General features: G+C 39.5%; 2 protein-coding genes across 2 annotated transcripts in view; one reads left to right on the top strand and one right to left on the bottom strand.

Moving 5' to 3' along the window:
* Window positions 1-454: 454 nt before the first annotated feature.
* Window positions 455-22,765, top strand: part of ropn1l (rhophilin associated tail protein 1-like) — a 64,389-nt gene continuing 42,078 nt past the window's right edge. Inside the window, exons 1-5 of the mRNA XM_042510823.2 lie at window positions 455-738; window positions 1,929-2,061; window positions 2,929-3,052; window positions 3,902-4,063; window positions 4,735-4,910. Of these exons, the coding sequence (XP_042366757.2) occupies window positions 1,931-2,061; window positions 2,929-3,052; window positions 3,902-4,063; window positions 4,735-4,910 (593 nt within the window). The 5' untranslated portion in view covers window positions 455-738; window positions 1,929-1,930. The remainder of the gene's footprint in view (window positions 739-1,928; window positions 2,062-2,928; window positions 3,053-3,901; window positions 4,064-4,734; window positions 4,911-22,765) is intronic.
* dap (death-associated protein) overlaps window positions 8,769-22,765 on the bottom strand; it is a 99,182-nt gene continuing 85,185 nt past the window's right edge. Inside the window, exon 4 of the mRNA XM_088072243.1 lies at window positions 8,769-8,943. Coding sequence (XP_087928369.1) covers window positions 8,785-8,943 — 159 coding nt within the window. The 3' untranslated portion in view covers window positions 8,769-8,784. The remainder of the gene's footprint in view (window positions 8,944-22,765) is intronic.

Here is a 22,765-nt window from a genome sequence, read left to right as displayed (position 1 = left end):
GTGCAAGTACAAGTACAATATAATTAGTGATACAACAAATGAAAACACAGTAAAACAAGGGATAAAAAGACCAGGGAAAGAGGGTTCATGAAATTATAAAATTACATTCATAGTTGCACTGGTTTTCACCACTATTGTGCTACTGTGTACAACTCAATAGCCTGTGCCAGTAACATCTCCCTGGGCATTTTACAAGCAGGCTATTTTTTTAAAAAAACTTTGTGGAGTAGGTTTAAAAAATTATGTGTATTGTTCCAGGGAAAAAAATTGCAATTTTAGCTCCAGTGGCACAATTTTGACCACTTAATCCAGGAAACATGATATATTTGTATCACCTATTTCAATTACTTGACACAAAAGGCTCTGTAAAACACAGGTGTTAAAGTTGCTCTGTGAATGCTTCAAGTTTCATGTTTTAACAAGTCTATTTGTTTTAAGTTGTATGACCTATCAAAACCACTTTGAAAAAGTAAAACGTTAAATTAATATGCCATTACTGTCATTTCATACTGTTGAAAAGTGTCATCCTAAACAGAAGGGGGCGGTAATGCACTTTACGCGACAGTCCAGCCACCCTGGAGACATGACAGCAGAAAAACAACGCCGTTGCTGTGCGACGGTGCTGCAAGAAACAGAAACACACCAAATGCAAAGCATTCATAGTATTATTTTAACTAACTGCCAGTATTTTAGCTATTTTTCGCATTGTTTGCCCACATTTCGTCTTCAACAAGCAAGGTAGAGTTACTCTATTAATGCACAAGATATTCTGAAGGTTAAAATGAGTTAGAAAAATGTATTTGACTCAATACCAACATTTGTCAACTTTGTGGCCGCTAGTGACCAAGAGCCAATTTGACGTTAAGAAACATCGAGCTTATGTAGCATATTTATTTATCTAAATCAATTGAGGAGGAATGTTATAATGAAAATAATATGCTTTCTATATCAGTAAAACAAAAAGGATCAACACAGAATAAATTGATGATAACAGAATTGATGATAACTGTATCCATTGCTGTATTGACTAGATCTTGCTCCTTATAGCTTATCATGCAGTTCTGTATTTTTCTTTTAAAGGAGGACATAGCTATCTGTAGCTTTTCGAGCTTGTACTTTTTAAAATACACTACCTTCAAGGGTGTTGCCTTTATGCAATGGTGGAATGTACCTTTGCACATGTATATTACTCAAGCAGTGAAGTATCATTTTGACAATGGTACCTTACTTGGGTATTTCCATGACATGGTACTTTATATTGCATTCCACTACATTTCAATGGAAATTTTGGACTTTTTACTCCACTATATTTGTCTGATCCTTATAGTTACTAATGACTTAAATAAAAATAATCATGTTCTGCTGGAATATGATGCTGTATTATACTACTAATCTAGCAGCCTATACAAAGTATCTTAAATTGGCTCCATGGTGACAAATTACTACATTAAATTACTCTTAACATGCAAACAGAATCATTTACCGTTAATAATCTATGAAAACCCAAGGAGCTCATGTTACAGCACTTTGAAGGAAGCCACTCTGCGTGAGTACTTTTACTTTTAATATGTTAGGTAGGTTGCAGTTTCCTAATAATACTTCTGTATTTTTACTTATGTAACATTTTGAATCCATAACGTTTATTTGTAATGGAGTATTTTAAGACTATGGTATTTATACTGTAACTTAAGTTAAAAAAAGTGTATTTCTTCTGTCACAGCTCCCATATTTCTTTTAAAATCAGTAGAACAGCAACATTGGATTACTAAGTCAATAGCATTAGAAATACTTGTAATGGTAATAGTGTGATTATTGTCACTGTATGGTTTGTGTATGTGTATGGTTTTTTTTTAAAAATTTCTTTTAAAACTGCTATCTGCAAGATCTCATCTGCTAATTGGACTATATTACAATGTTTTATATTTCAGTCATGCCTCTTCCAGACACAATGTACTGTGCCCAGCAAATCAACATCCCTCCCGAGCTGCCAGACATCCTCAAAAACTTCACTAAGGCAGCCATCCGTACACAGCCCAAGGATGTGCTGCTGTGGTCTGCGGCGTAAGTCTTAATCTCTGTCAGTGCTGGTTCAGTAGAGGGTACAAATACATGTAATGATGTTTTATTTCAATCTTGATCTGTTAAACAATACCATAAACAATGTCTCAAGGCAGCATCACTGAATGATAGGGCTGACCCTTTTTACCTGTGCATCTCTCATCTTTGCATTGACTGGCTGTAATTGGATCCCAGGGGCTTCCTTGTTACTGCAGCGGTTAAACTATCTGACTTTCCTCAGGTAAAAAAAAAGCGCTTTGAAAGTACTGGCTGAAATTTAAATACATAAGTTTTTTGTGTACCCCTTAGGACTGTCATATCATCTGTTATTTTATTGGCCGATGTAGCTTGGCAGTGTTTACAGCAAAAGACAATAAAGTGAGCCATATGGTGAAACAAAAACAATTCAAATGTCTCCTGGGTTACAAGATGTTTAAATGCTATTAAAGTAACACCAGGCTCTGTTGCCTCTCAGAGATGCAGAAAGTCATGCTGCCTCTAAATTTACAACAAAACATTATTTAACCTGTGAAGTAAGATAAGCCACAGTATGCCCTTAAGCACAATGAGCATATCGGTAAACTTCAGAGAAAGAAAACTATAACACGTGATGATTCATTCAACTGATGGTTCTCATGAGAACTCATTCAGTTGGACTAATGCCAATCCATGCTTCATTTATATAGTCTGTTTTTATGACTTTATTTGATTGGCATGCTTAGGAAGCCGGGGAGATGAGTGACAAGCAGGGTAAAGCTAAGCTCACTGTTGAATAATGTGTGTTTGAGTGTGTTAATAATGTGTGTGTGTGTGTGTGTGTGTGTGTGTGTGTGTGTGTGTGTGTGTGTCTGTGTGTGTGTCTTCTCCCAGATATTTCAAAGCGCTGTCTGAAGGAGAGTGTCTGCCTGTCAAGGACAGGCTGGAGATGAATGTTGCCACCCAGAAGACAGACACTGGGCTGACTCCAGGTCTACTTAAGACTCTCCATAAACAGGTACATTACTTTCTCTACAGCAGGGCCATACCGCATAAAACTGATCACATAATTTACTTCGTATTGCTGCTGCTGGGAGAAAAATATTGCGTATTTTCCAGTGCGCTTAATGTGCTAAATTCGCATGTCCTGTACAGGCTCCTATAATTGGTTACTGCACCTTGTAATTATTAGTAATATTAAGTTCAATATCCATATTGGCTTGCACTTTTATTGTTTTTTGTGTGTATCTGCATATTGCAGTGATGCCTTTTCCCCATGTTAATCATTAAACTTTAAACCTGTTTAATCTCACCTGGGGCATCTACTGGCATCTTGGTGTGGTGGATTCATTAAAAGAACTGAATAATTAATATTTCCTTAAAGGCCAATGCTTAAGCAACAGTCTTAACCTTGTTAGGATGCTGCCTTCTCTCTGTCTTTGTGCCAGTACTATTGGTATATTCATTTAAGATTGTGTTTACTTTTAAATTTTGGAAAAAAAGTCTGTTAACTTTAAGGCCACAAATCTGCCACAAATACAAAAGTGTATCATTGGTTTTGGGCATTAATGCTTAGACAAGTGGCTTACATATCAATCTACCAGCTAGAAGTGGTAATAAACTCCTCTTCTGATGTACCGTATATATTCTTACTGTGTCAATAGCTTCCCGTACATGAGTCCAGTAAGTAAAGCAAGTCTTGCTGATAAACAGATCATTAGAATGCTTTGCCACCTGATTCCTCGGATCTAATGCTTTATTTCAACAAAAAAAAAAAAAACCTGAATAATAACTTCTGATTTTTTATAACCATCTCGTAAACTTGATAAACTCATTTTTCTCATCGACTTCCTCCTTCTAATCTTAGCTGTCTCCCAGGCAAGCATGCAGCAAGGAGGAACTGCAGGAGAAATGGAGGGGTCTGTGTCTTCCCATGGATCAGCTGGAGACCCTGCTGTCACTGGGCAGCGCTGGCACAGACATCGACTGGATGGATTTTTTCGCCCTGGGCTGCAGCGCTCTAGGAGGGGTGAGTTGTTACATAAGGCACAGATATAAATGCTAATACCACTTTATACCACTTCGTTTGAGCCTGAAAACCCACTGTGCAGCTAGGCATAGCTGGAGATCCTAGAGGAGTCCTTTTTTTCATTCATCTCACATATAGTCTTCTGGTGTTTACACTAGATCCAGACGTGGCGTGATCCAGACTTTTCCATCAAGGTCCCCAGACTCCACAGATAAATCCCTCTCTGACTACTTGAAGCTTTGCAATGCTTTTAAGCCAACGATTTTGCTTCAAAGTTGCAGATAGAGCAGTTGAGACAGATTAAAGAGAATTTCTCAACTTTGCGGAGAACTTTGCAGATGATGACTTAGAATCTGCAAAATCAAATGCAGCTCAGCATTATCAATTTTATGTGCTAAGTGCCAGTAGTTTGGTAAGGCTGCTGCTTTGTAGGAGGATGTTAAACACTTTAACCACATGAGGGCAGTCATGCTCCACACCGATTAGGCTTTTTTTTTTGTAACTGTCCGTGAGCAAGTGTGTGTGCATGTATTTGTAGTTTGTGCTTGTGATGCTCAAACGGGACGTGATCGTCCTTGAATGCTGAAGGCATGTTTTTGTATTCATGTGTCTTTTTTTTTTGACAAAATCCTGCTGTCTGCTTGACTGTTCCTCTGCATACACTTTCTCAGACCCTTATGAGTTCACTGAAGATTGCCTGTGAGATCCTGACAGAGGATGAGGAGGGCGGTGCTGCGAGGATCCCGTTCAACACCTTTGTCCAACTCTACACCTACCTGGCTCACCTGGACGGGGACATGCCTCAGGACCACATTGACAGTTTCCTCCGCAGCCTGCAGGCACAAGTGTAAGTGTTGTGTGTGTGTGTGTGTGTGCAGTAGTGTAGTGGTAGTTGATGAGATGGGTGTACTATTAGGTGGATTTGTAAGTTACCAAGGAGGAAGTGGGTATACTCTCATATATATTCCAATGGCTTTTTGGCTAATAGATATTTATACTGTAACCGGCCAAAAAAAAGAGGTGGTCATACCCTGCATGCTTTTGCATTCTCTCCACTGCACCGCTGTGTGTGTGTGTGTCAGATCTCCTCAGCTTCATAGCTGACAGTATAGAAAATTAAGCCTACCTCAAAACTTGCAATAAGCAGAGTGAATGTAGGCGGTGAAAAAATTAGACTGTTTCATATGCATCACCAATAGAAATGCTACCAACTTCTCTTTTTCTCAAACAGCCTAATTATTTTTTTCTCATTTGAATCAGTTCCCCTTGGATTCAGCTCCAGTCAAATCTTATAAAAATTCCTCGCTTTAATATCTATCGATGAAGGTTGTCAGTCATCACGCGTATATGATATCTGCAAGTATTAATTCAAAGGCATCAAGACTTGTTTAGACTCAAAAACTTTCATGTGGCACATACCAGCAAGCAGTGTTGGGGTCTTAACATCTTGAGATTCTGACTAAGGAGAGGAAAAACAAATATAATGGCATATGAACAGCATCTAAACACACTCAAACAAACTGGCTGGAGTTGCTCACCCACCAAACCATAGCTTTATAGTAGAGTAGTCCATCTTATTTGACATGTTTATCACTAAAGCAGTGGTTATACTTGATGGGGAGGAGATTCTCAAATAATTTGTCTGGCAACCTGTTCCAGCCCCAGCTGAAGAACCTCTCCACGAGCGCACTGGACGACATTGCTATCGTTGGCATTTTTGCATATTTTCTTTCTTTTCCACATTCATATGCAGATAAATGAAGAACTTGTGTATCACGAGTAACAATATAATTATTTTATAATTAACTGTAATGCTATCATTTAATTTAGAACAGAAACTTAAGTCACCTAAAATTGATCAGGTCAAAATTTCAGCACACACGACATTGATGCCATATTTCGCTGAATATTAGACATTACAGCCTCTGAATTTCAACACTCCCTTCATGCACACTTGATTCATAATTAGACTGCTGACTAGAACTTCATTTCAGATATGGTGTTTAATAAGGCACATTTTTAACACAAAAATTGCAGGAAATACATTCCAAACTACTCTAATATGAAGATATGCTGCCATCATGTTTTCCACAGTGATGACTCTGTATGTGCTCAACCCTGCTTTAGCTCTGTTGGGCCCAAAATTTCTGCTAGTCAGTGTCGGCAGGCTAAGGAGCACAGACAGTTTAAGAGCTAAGCCAGGTCCCCTGGCCTCAGTTGATGTTGTGAGATAGTGATATTCACTGTTGTGAAATCCTAATGCTGCTGAGTAGAGCTGTTGCACTGATGCACTGGTTTCTCTGCCCGACAGCAACAAGCAGAATGGCATGATTCAAGTTTCCAACTTCTACATCAGCAGGAAGTGAGGGAAGGAGAGATGGAAAGCAATGGAGCACAGGAAGGAAGGGACAAAAGTAAACCAATGACAGTATTCAATTAATAAATGAGTGTGCTAATACTCCTTCAAGCACAGCTGTTGTTTCATTGCCTAGAAATTGGCCCCATTAATTGTTAGCATCATGCATAGTAGGTTATTATTCATCATTGTCCAGCTGAATGAGGCAGCTATTTTGAGTCAGGATGAAATCTTTTAATGAGCAGCAAGAGAGGCACAAAGCTGCCTTACACAAACTGTCAGGTGGATTGTGTGTATGCTTTTTATTGCCTGCTCCTTTATGTTTGGGTTAGCCAAAGTTAATTTATCATACATACAACCTATCAGCCTGCAGCTTCACCGCATTTGCCCTCTCTGCTCCTGTATTCATTTCACCCAGCAGACAAAAAAGAGGAGAGGTAAGGAGATAAGCTCTGAGGGCACAAGAGCATGATTTTCAGCTCATGTTAAAGAGCTAAAACCCCCTGTGTTTTCTTCACTCTTTCATGCAATATTGGAATTGGGCAAATACAAATGCAAACTCAGGCAGGTTTATTACCCCAGTCAGAAAGCACATAAAATCACATGCAGGGCCAAGAAATCTCAGAGCCGCACACACGAGTAAATCTTACATGCGGTCTCTCTAAACATCAGCATGTGATTTAATTTTCATGTGTCAGCGTGAGAGCACAATCTGTGGTCACAGAAGGTTAATATACCACTATGATACTCTCTTCATATGAACATGTTTTTCTTCCTTCTTACACAGACGCATGCATGCATGCACGCATGCACACACACACACTAGTTTGATTTTTTGGGTATTTCATCAGGAAGGACAGGAAACAGCATCAGTGGGAATTCACAGTTTAAGCACAGTAGGCAGTAGGTTCTAGGGGTGGAGGAAACATACATACTGTCTCCCATGCCCCCCGAAGCCAACCCCTTGCAGGATGGCGGCGCTGTGGCCAAGTCAGAGGGGATTGGAGGACAGATAGAATCCCCAATAACCTGATAACTGCAAGCTCTCCACCCATATGACACAGCAGAAAGGTTTCGTAAGGGCTTAAAACAGAAATCTTTATACTTGAAACTATTCTATGACTTCCGCATTCTATTTTGGACAGAATACTAAACTATGCCATTTTTATGCTATTTTGGATGAAATACTACACTATGACTTTTTTGTAGAATTTAGATGACATACTATAGTTTGACATTTTTATGCTATTTTGGACGACATACTATAGTATGACTTTTTTTATGCTATTTTGGATGACGTATTGTACTGTTACATTTTTATGCTATTTACACCACAGTTTTTTGGTTATAAGTATTCCCTTCCTCAAGTGCCCGTGGTTTGAGGGACACCAGAAGCTCCTGTTGTCTTCCTTTTTCATATTATAGTATGTTGTTCAAAATAGCATTAAAAAGCCATAGTAAAGCAAGGTATCACAAACAGCACAAAAGTCATCCAAAAAAAAGCTTAAAAAAAAGTCATACTATAGCATGTTGTCTAAAATAGCATCAAAAAGTCATAGTATAGTATGTTGTCTAAAATAGCATCAAAAAGTCATACTATAGTATGTTGTCTAAAATAGCATCAAAAAGTCATACTATAGTATGTTGTCTAAAATAGCATCAAAATGTCGTACTATATTGTCCTCCAAAAGAGCAGAAAAAAGCCATAGTACAGTATGTCGTCCAAAATAGCTTAAAATACTCATAGTATATTATGTCATCCAAAATAGCATCAAAAAGCCAAGTCAAAGCAAGTCAAGTTAATTTTATTTACAGAGCCCATTATCACAAAACATGGTTTGCCTCAGAGGGCTTTATTGCATGTCATGGGTGGCACAGTGGTGTTGTGGTTAGCACTGTTGCCTCACAGCAAGAGGGTCTCTGGTTCAAAACCCAGTTGGAACAGGGTTCGGTCCGTGGATGGGGCCCTTCTGTGTGGAGTTTCCATGTTCTCCCTGTGTCTGCGTGGGCTTTCTCACAGGTTTCCAGCTTCCTCCCACAGTCCAAAGACATGCAGGTCAGGTTTATGGTTTTTGGTGACTCTAAATTGCCCTTTGGTGTGACTGTGAGTGTGAAAGGTTGTCTGTCTGTATGTGTCAGCCCTGCAACAGTCTTGCGACCTGTCCAGGGTGTACCTCACCTTTGGCCCGATGACGGCTCCAGACCCCCCGTGACCCTTATGATGACAAGCGGTTACGGAAAATGAATTAATGAATAGTATTGCATGTCATCCAAAATAGCACAAGAAAGGTAAACTATAATATATCATCCAAAATAGCATATTCTTTTGCAAGGTCCACGCCAAAACAATTTGTAGTTCCAAGATTTATTGTAATTCAGAAGGTATGGTTAAGGTGGAAGAGGGACGTCGCCTGTCAGGCTGGTCTGGGAGGATGTCCTTGTGGTTGGGTAAGGGAGACTCAGGATGGGAGTACCGTCTCAGTGTATGTCCATGCGATTTGATTCCAAGCCCTAGAATGACACACTGGAGAGGCATGCACAGAGTTTAATAGGAAGAAATAGGAGGTAAAGGGGAAGAAGGGTTGAAGGGAAGAGGGTAAGGATGAGGAGAGTGGAGGATGAGAAAGGGACAAGGCAGGAGGGCAAACAGACATTTTTTTGTTGTTGTTTTTGGACGTTTTTGCAAAATTCTGTGCGATGGCGTGTCTTTGCACGCTATTTGATGCTGTTTTGAGGCATTTTCTTCTGTTTTTTGGACATGTCATATTTTGACATTTTTGCCATACTATAGCCTTGCCTTCTGGGTAATTTTTTCAAAATGCATTGTTATGGTGTTTTGGGCCGTTTTTGCAAAATGCTGTGGCATGGCGTGTCTTTGCCAGCTATTTTATGCTGTTTTGAGGTGTTTTCAGCTGTTTTTGGGACATGTCATATTTTGACAATTTTGCCATACTATAGCCTTGCCTTTCGGGTGATTTTTTCAACATGCATTATTATTGTATTTTTGGACGCTTTTGCAAAATTCTGTGCAATGACGTATCTTTGCACGCTATTTGATGCTGTTTTGAGGTGTTTTCAGCTGTTTTTGGGACATGTCATATTTTGACATTTTTGCCATACTATAGCCTTGCCTTTCGGGTCATGTTTTCCACATGCGTTATTATGGTGTTTTTGGCCGTTTTTGCACAATTCTGTGCCATGGCGTGTCTTTGCACGCTATTTGATGCTGTTTTGAGGTGTTTTCAGCTGTTTTTGGGACATGTCATATTTTGACATTTTGCCATACTATAGCCTTGCCTTTCGGGTCATGTTTTCCACATGCGTTATTATGGTGTTTTTGGACGTTGTTGCACAATTCTGTGCCATGGCGTGTCTTTGCACGCTATTTGATGCTGTTTTGAGGTGTTTTCAGCTGTTATTGGGACATGTCATATTTTGACATTTTGCCATACTATAGCCTTGCCTTTCGGGTCATGTTTTCCACATGCGTTATTATGGTGTTTTTGGCCATTTTTGTAAAATTCTGTGCCATGGCGTGTCTTTGCACGCTATTTGATGCTGTTTTGAGGTGTTTTCAGCTGTTTTTGGGACATGTCATATTTTGACATTTTTGCCATACTATAGCCTTGCCTCTTGGGTCATTTTTTCAACATGCGTTATTATGGTGGTTTTGGCCGTTTTTGCACAATTCTGTGCCATGGCGTGTCTTTGCACGTTATTTGATGCTGTTTTGAGGTGTTTTCAGCTGTTTTTGGGACATGTCATATTTTGACATTTTGCCATACTATAGCCTTGCCTTTCGGGTCATGTTTTCCACATGCGTTATTATGGTGTTTTTGGCCATTTTTGTAAAATTCTGTGCCATGGCGTGTCTTTGCACGCTATTTGATGCTGTTTTGAGGTGTTTTCAGCTGTTTTTGGGACATGTCATATTTTGACATTTTGCCATACTATAGCCTTGCCTCTTGGGTCATTTTTTCCACATGCGTTATTATGGTGGTTTTGGCCGTTTTTGCACAATTCTGTGCCATGGCGTGTCTTTGCACGCTATTTGATGCTGTTTTGAGGTGTTTTCAGCTGTTTTTGGGACATGTCATATTTTGACATTTTGCCATACTATAGCCTTGCCTTTCGGGTCATGTTTTCCACATGCGTTATTATGGTGTTTTTGGCCATTTTTGTAAAATTCTGTGCCATGGCGTGTCTTTGCACGCTATTTGATGCTGTTTTGAGGTGTTTTCAGCTGTTTTTGGGACATGTCATATTTTGACATTTTTGCCATACTATAGCCTTGCCTCTCGGGTCATTTTTTCAACATGCGTTATTATGGTGTTTTTGGCCGTTTTTGCACAATTCTGTGCCATGGCGTGTCTTTGCACGTTATTTTATGCTGTTTTGCGGTGTTTTCAGCTGTTTTTGGGACATGTCATATTTTGACAATTTTGCCATACTATAGCCTTGCCTTTCGGGTGATTATTCAACATGCATTATTATTGTAGTTTTGCACGTTTTTGCAAAATTCTGTGCTATACTGTGTCTTTGCAGGGTATTTTATGCTGTTTTGTGGTGTTTTCAGCTGTTTTTGGGACATGTCATATTTTGACATTTTTGCCATACTATTGCCTTGCCTTTCGGGTGATTTTTTCAACATGCATTATTATGGTGTTTTTGGCCGTTTTTGCACAATTCTGTGCCATGGCGTGTCTTTGCACGCTATTTGATGCTGTTTTGAGGTGTTTTCAGCTGTTTTTGGGACATGTCATATTTTGACATTTTTGCCATACTATAGCCTTGCCTTTCGGGTCATGTTTTCAACATGCGTTATTATGGTGTTTTTGGCCGTTTTTGCACAATTCTGTGCCATGGTGTGTCTTTGCACGCTATTTGATGCTGTTTTGACGTGTTTTCAGCTGTTTTTGGGACATGTCATATTTTGACATTTTGCCATACTATAGCCTTGCCTTTCGGGTCATGTTTTCCACGTGCGTTATTATGGTGTTTTTGGCCGTTTTTGTAAAATTCTGTGCCATGGCGTGTCTTTGCACGCTATTTGATGCTGTTTTGAGGTGTTTTCAGCTGTTTTTGGGACATGTCATATTTTGACATTTTTGCCATACTATAGCCTTGCCTCTTGGGTCATTTTTTCAACATGCGTTATTATGGTGTTTTTTTGGCTGTTTGTAAAATTCTGTGCCATGGCGTGTCTTTGCACGCTATTTGATGCTGTTTTGAGGTGTTTTCAGCTGTTTTTGGGACATGTCATATTTTGACATTTTGCCATACTATAGCCTTGCCTTTCGGGTCATGTTTTCCACATGCGTTATTATGGTGTTTTTGGACGTTGTTGCACAATTCTGTGCCATGGCATGTCTTTGCACGCTATTTGATACTGTTTTGAGGTGTTTTCAGCTGTTTTTGGGACATGTCATATTTTGACATTTTGCCATACTATAGCCTTGCCTTTCGGGTCATGTTTTCCACATGCGTTATTATGGTGTTTTTGGCCATTTTTGTAAAATTCTGTGCCATGGCGTGTCTTTGCACGCTATTTGATGCTGTTTTGAGGTGTTTTCAGCTGTTTTTGGGACATGTCATATTTTGACATTTTTGCCATACTATAGCCTTGCCTCTTGGGTTATTTTTTCAACATGCGTTATTATGGTGTTTTTGGCGTTTTGCACAATTCTGTGCCATGGCGTGTCTTTGCACGCTATTTTATGCTGTTTTGAGGTGTTTTCAGCTGTTTTTGGGACATGTCATATTTTGACATTTTTGCCATACTATAGCCTTGCCTCTCGGGTCATTTTTTTCAACATGCGTTATTATGGTGTTTTTGGACGTTGTTGCACAATTCTGTGCCATGGCGTGTCTTTGCACGCTATTTGATGCTGTTTTGAGGTGTTTTCAGCTGTTTTTGGGACATGTCATATTTTGACATTTTGCCATACTATAGCCTTGCCTTTCGGGTCATGTTTTCCACATGCGTTATTATGGTGTTTTTGGACGTTGTTGCACAATTCTGTGCCATGGCGTGTCTTTGCACGCTATTTGATGCTGTTTTGAGGTGTTTTCAGCTGTTATTGGGACATGTCATATTTTGACATTTTGCCATACTATAGCCTTGCCTTCGGGTCATGTTTTCCACATGCGTCATTATGGTGTTTTGGCCATTTTGTAAAATTCTGTGCCATGGCGTGTCTTTTGCAGCTATTTGAGGCTGTTTTGAGGTGTTTTCAGCTGTTTTTGGGACATGTCATATTTTGACATTTTTGCCATACTATAGCCTTGCCTCTTGGGTCATTTTTCAACATGCGTTATTATGGTGTTTTTGGCCGTTTTTGCACAATTCTGTGCTATGGCGTGTCTTTGCACGCTAGTTGATGCTGTTTTGAGATGTTTTCAGCTGTTTTTGGGACATGTCATATTTTGACATTTTGCCATACTATAGCCTTGCCTTTCGGGTCATGTTTTCCACATGCGTTATTATGGTGTTTTTGGCCATTTTTGTAAAATTCTGTGCCATGGCGTGTCTTTGCACGCTATTTGATGCTGTTTTGAGGTGTTTTCAGCTGTTTTTGGGACATGTCATATTTTGACATTTTTGCCATACTATAGCCTTGCCTCTTGGGTCATTTTTTCAACATGCGTTATTATGGTGGTTTTGGCGTTTTGCACAATTCTGTGCCATGGCGTGTCTTTGCAACGCTATTTGATGCTGTTTGAGGTGTTTTCAGCTGTTTTTGGGACATGTCATATTTTGACATTTTGCCATACTATAGCCTTGCCTTTGGTCATGTTTTCCACATGCGTTATTATGGTGTTTTTGGCCATTTTTGTAAAATTCTGTGCCATGGCGTGTCTTTGCACGCTATTTGATGCTGTTTTGAGGTGTTTTCAGCTGTTTTTGGGACATGTCATATTTTGACATTTTGCCATACTATAGCCTTGCCTCTTGGGTCATTTTTTCAACATGCGTTATTATGGTGGTTTTGGCCGTTTTTGCACAATTCTGTGCCATGGCGTGTCTTTGCACGCTATTTGATGCTGTTTTGAGGTGTTTTCAGCTGTTTTTGGGACATGTCATATTTTGACATTTTGCCATACTATAGCCTTGCCTTTCGGGTCATGTTTTCCACATGCGTTAATATGGTGTTTTGGCCATTTTGTAAAATTCTGTGCCCTGGCGTGTCTTTCCACGCTATTTGATGCTGTCTTGAGGTCTTTTCAGCTGTTTTTGGGACATGTCATATTTTGACATTTTGCCCTTACTATAGCCTTGCCTTTGGTCATGTTTTCAACATGCGTTATTATAGTGTTTTTGGCCGTTTTGCAAATTATGTGCCATGGCGTGTCTTTGCATGCTATTTGATGCTGTTTTGAGGTGTTTTCAGCTGTTTTGGGACATGTCATATTTTGACATTTTGCCATACTATAGCCTTGCCTTTCGGGTCATGTTTTCCACATGCGTTATTATGGTGTTTTTGGCCATTTTTGCACAATTCTGTGCCATGGCGTGTCTTTGCACGCTATTTGATGCTGTTTTGAGGTGTTTTCAGCTGTTTTTGGGACATGTCATATTTTGACATTTTTACCATACTATAGCCTTGCCTTTCGGGTCATTTTTTCAACATGCATTATTATGGTGTTTTTGGACGTTGTTGCACAATTCTGTGCCATGGCGTGTCTTTGCACGCTATTTGATGCTGTTTTGAGGTGTTTTCAGCTGTTTTTGGGACATGTCATATTTTGACATTTTGCCATACTATAGCCTTGCCTCTTGGGTCATTTTTTCAACATGCGTTATTATGGTGTTTTTGGCCGTTTTTGCACAATTCTGTGCCATGGCGTGTCTTTGCACGCTATTTGATGCTGTTTTGAGGTATTTTCAGCTGTTTTTGGGACATGTCATATTTTGACATTTTTGCCATACTATAGCCTTGCCTTTCGGGTCATGTTTTCCACATGCGTTATTATGGTGTTTTTGGCCATTTTTGTAAAATTCTGTGCCATGGCGTGTCTTTGCACACTATTTGATGCTGTTTTGAGGTGTTTTCAGCTGTTTTTGGGACATGTCATATTTTGACATTTTTGCCATACTATAGCCTTGCCTTTTGGGTCATTTTTTCAACATGCGTTATTATGGTGTTTTTGGACGTTGTTGCACAATTCTGTGCCATGGCGTGTCTTTGCACGCTATTTGATGCTGTTTTGAGGTGTTTTCAGCTGTTTTTGGGACATGTCATATTTTGACATTTTTGCCATACTATAGCCTTGCCTCTCGGGTCATTTTTTCAACATGCGTTATTATGGTGTTTTTGGACGTTGTTGCACAATTCTGTACCATGTTGTGTCTTTGCACGCTATTTGATGCTGTTTTGAGGTGTTTTCAGCTGTTTTTGGGACATGTCATATTTTGACATTTTGCCATACTATAGCCTTGCCTTTCGGGTCATGTTTTCCACATGCGTTATTATGGTGTTTTTGGCCATTTTTGTAAAATTCTGTGCCATGGCGTGTCTTTGCACGCTATTTGATGCTGTTTTGAGGTGTTTTCAGCTGTTTTTGGGACATGTCATATTTTGACATTTTTGCCATACGCTATTTGTGTCTTTGCACGCTATTTGATGCTGTTTTGAGGTGTTTTCAGCTGTTTTTGGGACATGTCATATTTTGACATTTTTGCCATACTATAGTCTTGCCTCTTGGGTCATTTTTTCAACATGCGTTATTATGGTGTTTTTGGCCGTTTTTGCACAATTCTGTGCCATGGCGTGTCTTTGCACGCTATTTGATGCTGTTTTGAGGTGTTTTCAGCTGTTTTTGGGACATGTCATATTTTGACATTTTTGCCATACTATAGCCTTGCCTTTCGGGTCATGTTTTCAACATGCGTTATTATGGTGTTTTTGGCCGTTGTTGCACAATTCTGTGCCATGGCGTGTCTTTGCACGCTATTTGATGCTGTTTTGAGGTGTTTTCAGCTGTTTTTGGGACATGTCATATTTTGACATTTTGCCATGCTATAGCCTTGCCTTTCGGGTCATGTTTTCCACATGCGTTATTATGGTGTTTTTGGCCATTTTTGTAAAATTCTGTGCCATGGCGTGTCTTTGCACGCTATTTGATGCTGTTTTGAGGTGTTTTCAGCTGTTTTTGGGACATGTCATATTTTGACATTTTTGCCATACGCTATTTGTGTCTTTGCACGCTATTTGATGCTGTTTTGAGGTGTTTTCAGCTGTTTTTGGGACATGTCATATTTTGACATTTTTGCCATACTATAGTCTTGCCTCTTGGGTCATTTTTTCAACATGCGTTATTATGGTGTTTTTGGCCGTTTTTGTACAATTCTGTGCCATGGCGTGTCTTTTGCACGCTATTTGATGCTGTTTTGAGGTGTTTTCAGCTGTTTTGGGACATGTCATATTTTGACATTTTTGCCATACTATAGCCTTGCCTTTCGGGTCATTTTTTCAACATGCGTTATTATGGTGTTTTTGGCCGTTGTTGCACAATTCTGTGCCATGGCGTGTCTTTGCACACTATTTGATGCTGTTTTGAGGTGTTTTCAGCTGTTTTTGGGACATGTCATATTTTGACATTTTGCCATACTATAGCCTTGCCTTTCGAGTCATGTTTTCCACATGCGTTATTATGGTGTTTTTGGCCATTTTTGTAAAATTCTGTGCCATGGCGTGTCTTTGCAGGGTATTTGATGCTCTTTTGTGGTGTTTTCAGCTTTTTTTGGGACCTGTCATATTTTGACATTTTTGCCATACTATAGCCTTGCCTCTTTGGTCATTTTTTCAACATGCGTTATTATGGTGGTTTTGGCCGTTTTTGCACAATTCTGTGCCATGGCGTGTCTTTGCACGCTATTTGATGCTGTTTTGAGGTGTTTTCAGCTGTTTTTGGGACATGTCATATTTTGACATTTTGCCATACTATAGCCTTGCCTCTTGGGTCATTTTTTCCACATGCGTTATTATGGTGGTTTTGGCCGTTTTTGCACAATTCTGTGCCATGGCGTGTCTTTGCACGCTATTTGATGCTGTTTTGAGGTGTTTTCAGCTGTTTTTGGGACATGTCATATTTTGACATTTTGCCATGCTATAGCCTTGCCTTTCGGGTCATGTTTTCCACATGCGTTATTATGGTGTTTTTGGCCATTTTTGTAAAATTCTGTGCCATGGCGTGTCTTTGCACGCTATTTGATGCTGTTTTGAGGTGTTTTCAGCTGTTTTTGGGACATGTCATATTTTAACATTTTGCCATACTAAAGCCTTGCCTCTCGGGTCATTTTTCAACATGCGTTATTATGGTGTTTTGGCCGTTTTGCAAAATTCTGTGCCATGGCATGTCTTTGCACGCTATTTGATGCTGTTTTGAGGTGTTTTCAGCTGTTTTTGGGACATGTCATATTTTGACAATTTTGCCATACTATAGCCTTGCCTTTCGGGTGATTATTCAACATGCATTATTATTGTAGTTTTGCACGTTTTTGCAAAATTCTGTGCTATGCTGTGTCTTTGCAGGGTATTTGATGCTCTTTTGTGGTGTTTTCAGCTTTTTTTGGGATATCATATCTTAACATTTTTGTCATACAATAGCCTTGCCTTTCGGGTCATGTTTTCAACATGCGTTATTATGGTGTTTTTGGCCATTTTTGTAAAATTCTGTGCCATGGCGTGTCTTTGCAGGGTATTTGATGCTCTTTTGTGGTGTTTTCAGCTTTTTTTGGGATATCATATCTTAACATTTTTGTCATACAATAGCCTTGCCTTTCGGGTCATGTTTTCAACATGCGTTATTATGGTGTTTTTGGCCGTTTTTGCAAAATTCTGTGCCATGGCGTGTCTTTTGCGCTATTTGATGCTGTTTTGAGGTGTTTTCAGCTGTTTTTGGGACATGTCATATTTTGACATTTTGCCATACTATAGCCTTGCCTTTCGGGTCATGTTTTCCACATGCGTTATTATGGTGTTTTTGGCCATTTTTGTAAAATTCTGTGCCATGGCGTGTCTTTGCACGCTATTTGATGCTGTTTTGAGGTGTTTTCAGCTGTTTTTGGGACATGTCATATTTTGACATTTTTGCCATACTATAGCCTTGCCTTTCGGGTCATGTTTTCAACATGCGTTATTATGGTGTTTTTGGCCATTTTTGCACAATTCTGTGCCATGGCGTGTCTTTGCACGTTATTTTATGCTGTTTTGCGGTGTTTTCAGCTGTTTTTGGGACATGACATTTTTCGACAATTTTTGCCATACTATGGTCTTGCCTTTCGGGTCATGTTTTCAACATGCGTTATTATGGTGTTTTTGGCTGTTTTTGCACAATTCTGTGCCATGGCGTGTCTTTGCACGCTATTTGATACTGTTTTGAGGTGTTTTCAGCTGTTTTTGGGACATGTCATATTTTGACATTTTGCCATACTATAGCCTTGCCTTTCGGGTCATGTTTTCCACATGCGTTATTATGGTGTTTTTGGCCATTTTTGTAAAATTCTGTGCCATGGCGTGTCTTTGCACGCTATTTGATGCTGTTTTGAGGTGTTTTCAGCTGTTTTTGGGACATGTCATATTTTGACATTTTGCCATACTATAGCCTTGCCTCTTGGGTCATTTTTTCAACATGCGTTATTATGGTGTTTTTGGCCGTTTTTGCACAATTCTGTGCCATGGCGTGTCTTTGCACGCTATTTGATGCTGTTTTGAGGTGTTTTCAGCTGTTTTTGGGACATGTCATATTTTGACATTTTTGCCATACTACAGCCTTGCCTCTTGGGTCATTTTTTCAACATGCGTTATTATGGTGTTTTTGGCGTTTTGCACAATTCTGTGCCATGGCGTGTCTTTGCACGCTATTTGATGCTGTTTTGAGGTGTTTTCAGCTGTTTTTGGGACATGTCATATTTTGACATTTTGCCATACTATAGCCTTGCCTTTCGGGTCATGTTTTCCACGTGCGTTATTATGGTGTTTTTGGACGTTGTTGCACAATTCTGTGCCATGGCGTGTCTTTGCACGCTATTTGATGCTGTTTTGAGGTGTTTTCAGCTGTTATTGGGACATGTCATATTTTGACATTTTGCCATACTATAGCCTTGCCTTTCGGGTCATGTTTTCCACATGCGTCATTATGGTGTTTTTGGCCATTTTTGTAAAATTCTGTGCCATGGCGTGTCTTTGCACGCTATTTGATGCTGTTTTGAGGTGTTTTCAGCTGTTTTTGGGACATGTCATATTTTGACATTTTGCCATACTATAGCCTTGCCTCTTGGGTCATTTTTCAACATGCGTTATTATGGTGTTTTTGGCCGTTTTTGCACAATTCTGTGCCATGGCGTGTCTTTGCACGCTAGTTGATGCTGTTTTGAGATGTTTTCAGCTGTTTTTGGGACATGTCATATTTTGACATTTTGCCATACTATAGCCTTGCCTTTCGGGTCATGTTTTCCACATGCGTTATTATGGTGTTTTTAGCCATTTTGTAAAATTCTGTGCCATGGCGTGTCTTTTGCACGCTATTTGATGCTGTTTTGAGGTGTTTTCAGCTGTTTTTGGGACATGTCATATTTTGACATTTTGCCATACTATAGCCTTGCCTCTTGGGTCATTTTAATCAACATGGGTTATTATGGTGTTTTTGGCGTTTTGCACAATTCTGTGCCATGGCGTGTCTTTGCACGCTATTTGATGCTGTTTTGAGGTGTTTTCAGCTGTTTTTGGGACATGTCATATTTTGACATTTTGCCATACTATAGCCTTGCCTTTCGGGTCATGTTTTCCACATGCGTTATTATGGTGTTTTTGGCCATTTTTGTAAAATTCTGTGCCATGGCGTGTCTTTGCACGCTATTTGATGCTGTTTTGAGGTGTTTTCAGCTGTTTTTGGGACATGTCATATTTTGACATTTGCCATACTATAGCCTTGCCTCTTGGGTCATTTTTCAACATGCGTTATTATGGTGGTTTTGGCCGTTTTTGCACAATTCTGTACTGCCATGGCGTGTCTTTGCACGCTATTTGATGCTGTTTTGAGGTGTTTCCAGCTGTTTTTGGGACATGTCATATTTTGACATTTGGCCATACTATAGCCTTGCCTTTCGGGTCATGTTTTCCACATGCGTTATTATGGTGTTTTTGGCCATTTTTGTAAAATTCTGTGCCATGGCGTGTCTTTGCACGCTATTTGATGCTGTTTTGAGGTGTTTTCAGCTGTTTTTGGGACATGTCATATTTTGACATTTTTGCCATACTATAGCCTTGCCTTTCGGGTCATGTTTTCAACATGCGTTATTATGGTGTTTTTGGCCGTTTTTGCAAAATTATGTGCCATGGCGTGTCTTTGCATGCTATTTGATGCTGTTTTGAGGTGTTTTCAGCTGTTTTTGGGACATGTCATATTTTGACATTTTGCCATACTATAGCCTTGCCTTTCGGGTCATGTTTTCCACATGCGTTATTATGGTGTTTTTGGCCATTTTTGCACAATTCTGTGCCATGGCGTGTCTTTTGCACGCTATTTGATGCTGTTTTGAGGTGTTTTCAGCTGTTTTTGGGACATGTCATATTTTGACATTTTTACCATACTATAGCCTTGCCTTTCGGGTCATTTTTTCAACATGCATTATTATGGTGTTTTTGGACGTTGTTGCACAATTCTGTGCCATGGCGTGTCTTTGCACGCTATTTGATGCTGTTTTGAGGTGTTTTCAGCTGTTTTTGGGACATGTCATATTTTGACATTTTTGCCATACTATAGCCTTGCCTTTCGGGTCATTTTTTCAACATGCGTTATTATGGTGTTTTTGGCCGTTTTTGCACAATTCTGTGCCATGGCGTGTCTTTTTTACGCTATTTGATGCTGTTTTGAGGTATTTTCAGCTGTTTTTGGGACATGTCATATTTTGACATTTTTGCCATACTATAGCCTTGCCTTTCGGGTCATGTTTTCCACATGCGTTATTATGGTGTTTTTGGCCATTTTTGTAAAATTCTGTGCCATGGCGTGTCTTTGCACACTATTTGATGCTGTTTTGAGGTGTTTTCAGCTGTTTTTGGGACATGTCATATTTTGACATTTTGCCATACTATAGCCTTGCCTCTTGGGTCATTTTTCAACATGCGTTATTATGGTGTTTTGGGCGTTGTTGCACAATTCTGTGCCATGGCGTGTCTTTGCACGCTATTTGATGCTGTTTTGAGGTGTTTTCAGCTGTTTTTTGGGCCATGTCTTATTTTGACATTTTGCCATACTATAGCCTTGCCTCTTGGGTCATTTTTTCAACATGCGTTATTATGGTGTTTTTGGCCGTTGTTGCACAATTCTGTGCCATGGCGTGTCTTTGCACGCTATTTGATGCTGTTTTGAGGTGTTTTCAGCTGTTTTTGGGACATGTCATATTTTGACATTTTGCCATACTATAGCCTTGCCTTTCGGGTCATGTTTTCCACATGCGTTATTATGGTGTTTTTGGCCATTTTTGTAAAATTCTGTGCCATGGCGTGTCTTTGCACGCTATTTGATGCTGTTTTGAGGTGTTTTCAGCTGTTTTTGGGACATGTCATATTTTGACATTTTTGCCATACGCTATTTGTGTCTTTGCACGCTATTTGATGCTGTTTTGAGGTGTTTTCAGCTGTTTTTGGGACATGTCATATTTTGACATTTTGCCATACTATAGTCTTGCCTCTTGGGTCATTTTTTCAACATGCGTTATTATGGTGTTTTGGCCGTTTTGCACAATTCTGTGCCATGGCGTGTCTTTGCACGCTATTTGATGCTATTTTGAGGTGTTTTCAGCTGTTTTTGGGACATGTCATATTTTGACATTTTGCCATACTATAGCCTTGCCTTCGGGTCATTTTTTCAACATGCGTTATTATGGTGTTTTTGGACGTTGTTGCACAATTCTGTGCCATGGCGTGTCTTTGCACGCTATTTGATGCTGTTTTGAGGTGTTTTCAGCTGTTTTTGGGACATGTCATATTTTGACATTTTGCCATACTATAGCCTTGCCTTTTGGGTCATGTTTTCCACATGCGTTATTATGGTGTTTTTGGCCATTTTTGTAAAATTCTGTGCCATGGCGTGTCTTTGCACGCTATTTGATGCTGTTTTGAGGTGTTTTCAGCTGTTTTTGGGACATGTCATATTTTGACATTTTGCCATCGCTATTTGTGTCTTTTATTTGATGCTGTTTTGAGGTGTTTTCAGCTGTTTTTGGGACATGTCATATTTTGACATTTTTGCCATACTATAGTCTTGCCTCTTGGGTCATTTTTTCAACATGCGTTTTTATGGTGTTTTTGGCCGTTTTTGCACAATTCTGTGCCATGGCGTGTCTTTACTGCGCTATTTGATGCTGTTTTGAGGTGTTTTCAGCTGTTTTTGGGACATGTCATATTTTGACATTTTGCCATACTATAGCCTTGCCTTTCGGGTCATTTTTTCAACATGCGTTATTATGGTGTTTTTGGCCGTTGTTGCACAATTCTGTGCCATGGCGTGTCTTTGCACACTATTTGATGCTGTTTTGAGGTGTTTTCAGCTGTTTTTGGGACATGTCATATTTTGACATTTTGCCATACTATAGCCTTGCCTTTTGGGTCATGTTTTCCACATGCGTTATTATGGTGTTTTTGGCCATTTTTGTAAAATTCTGTGCCATGGCGTGTCTTTGCACGCTATTTGATGCTGTTTTGAGGTGTTTTCAGCTGTTTTTTGGGACATGTCATATTTTGACATTTTTGCCATACTATAGCCTTGCCTCTTTGGTCATTTTTTCAACATGCGTTATTATGGTGGTTTTGGCCGTTTTTGCACAATTCTGTGCCATGGCGTGTCTTTGCACGCTATTTGATGCTGTTTTGAGGTGTTTTCAGCTGTTTTTGGGACATGTCATATTTTGACATTTTGCCATACTATAGCCTTGCCTTTCGGGTCATGTTTTCCACATGCGTTATTATGGTGTTTTTGGCCATATTTGTAAAATTTTGTGCCATGGTGTATTTTTGCACGCTATTTGATGCTGTTTTGAGGTGTTTTCAGCTGTTTTTGGGACATGTCATATTTTGACATTTTGCCATACTATAGCCTTGCCTTTCGGGTCATGTTTTCAACATGCGTTATTATGGTGTTTTTGGCCATTTTTGTAAAATTCTGTGCCATGGCGTGTCTTTGCACACTATTTGATGCTGTTTTGAGGTGTTTTCAGCTGTTTTTGGGACATGTCATATTTTGACATTTTTGCCATACTATAGCCTTGCCTCTTGGGTCATTTTTTCAACATGCGTTATTATGGTGTTTTTGGACGTTGTTGCACAATTCTGTGCCATGGC

Source organism: Plectropomus leopardus, chromosome 21 (assembly GCF_026936395.1).
Source record: "Plectropomus leopardus strain MGB_pleo_1.0 chromosome 21, ASM2693639v1, whole genome shotgun sequence".
In the NCBI taxonomy this organism is placed as follows: Eukaryota; Metazoa; Chordata; class Actinopteri; order Perciformes; family Serranidae; genus Plectropomus; species Plectropomus leopardus.
This window is presented reverse-complemented; position numbering and strand designations above follow the sequence as displayed.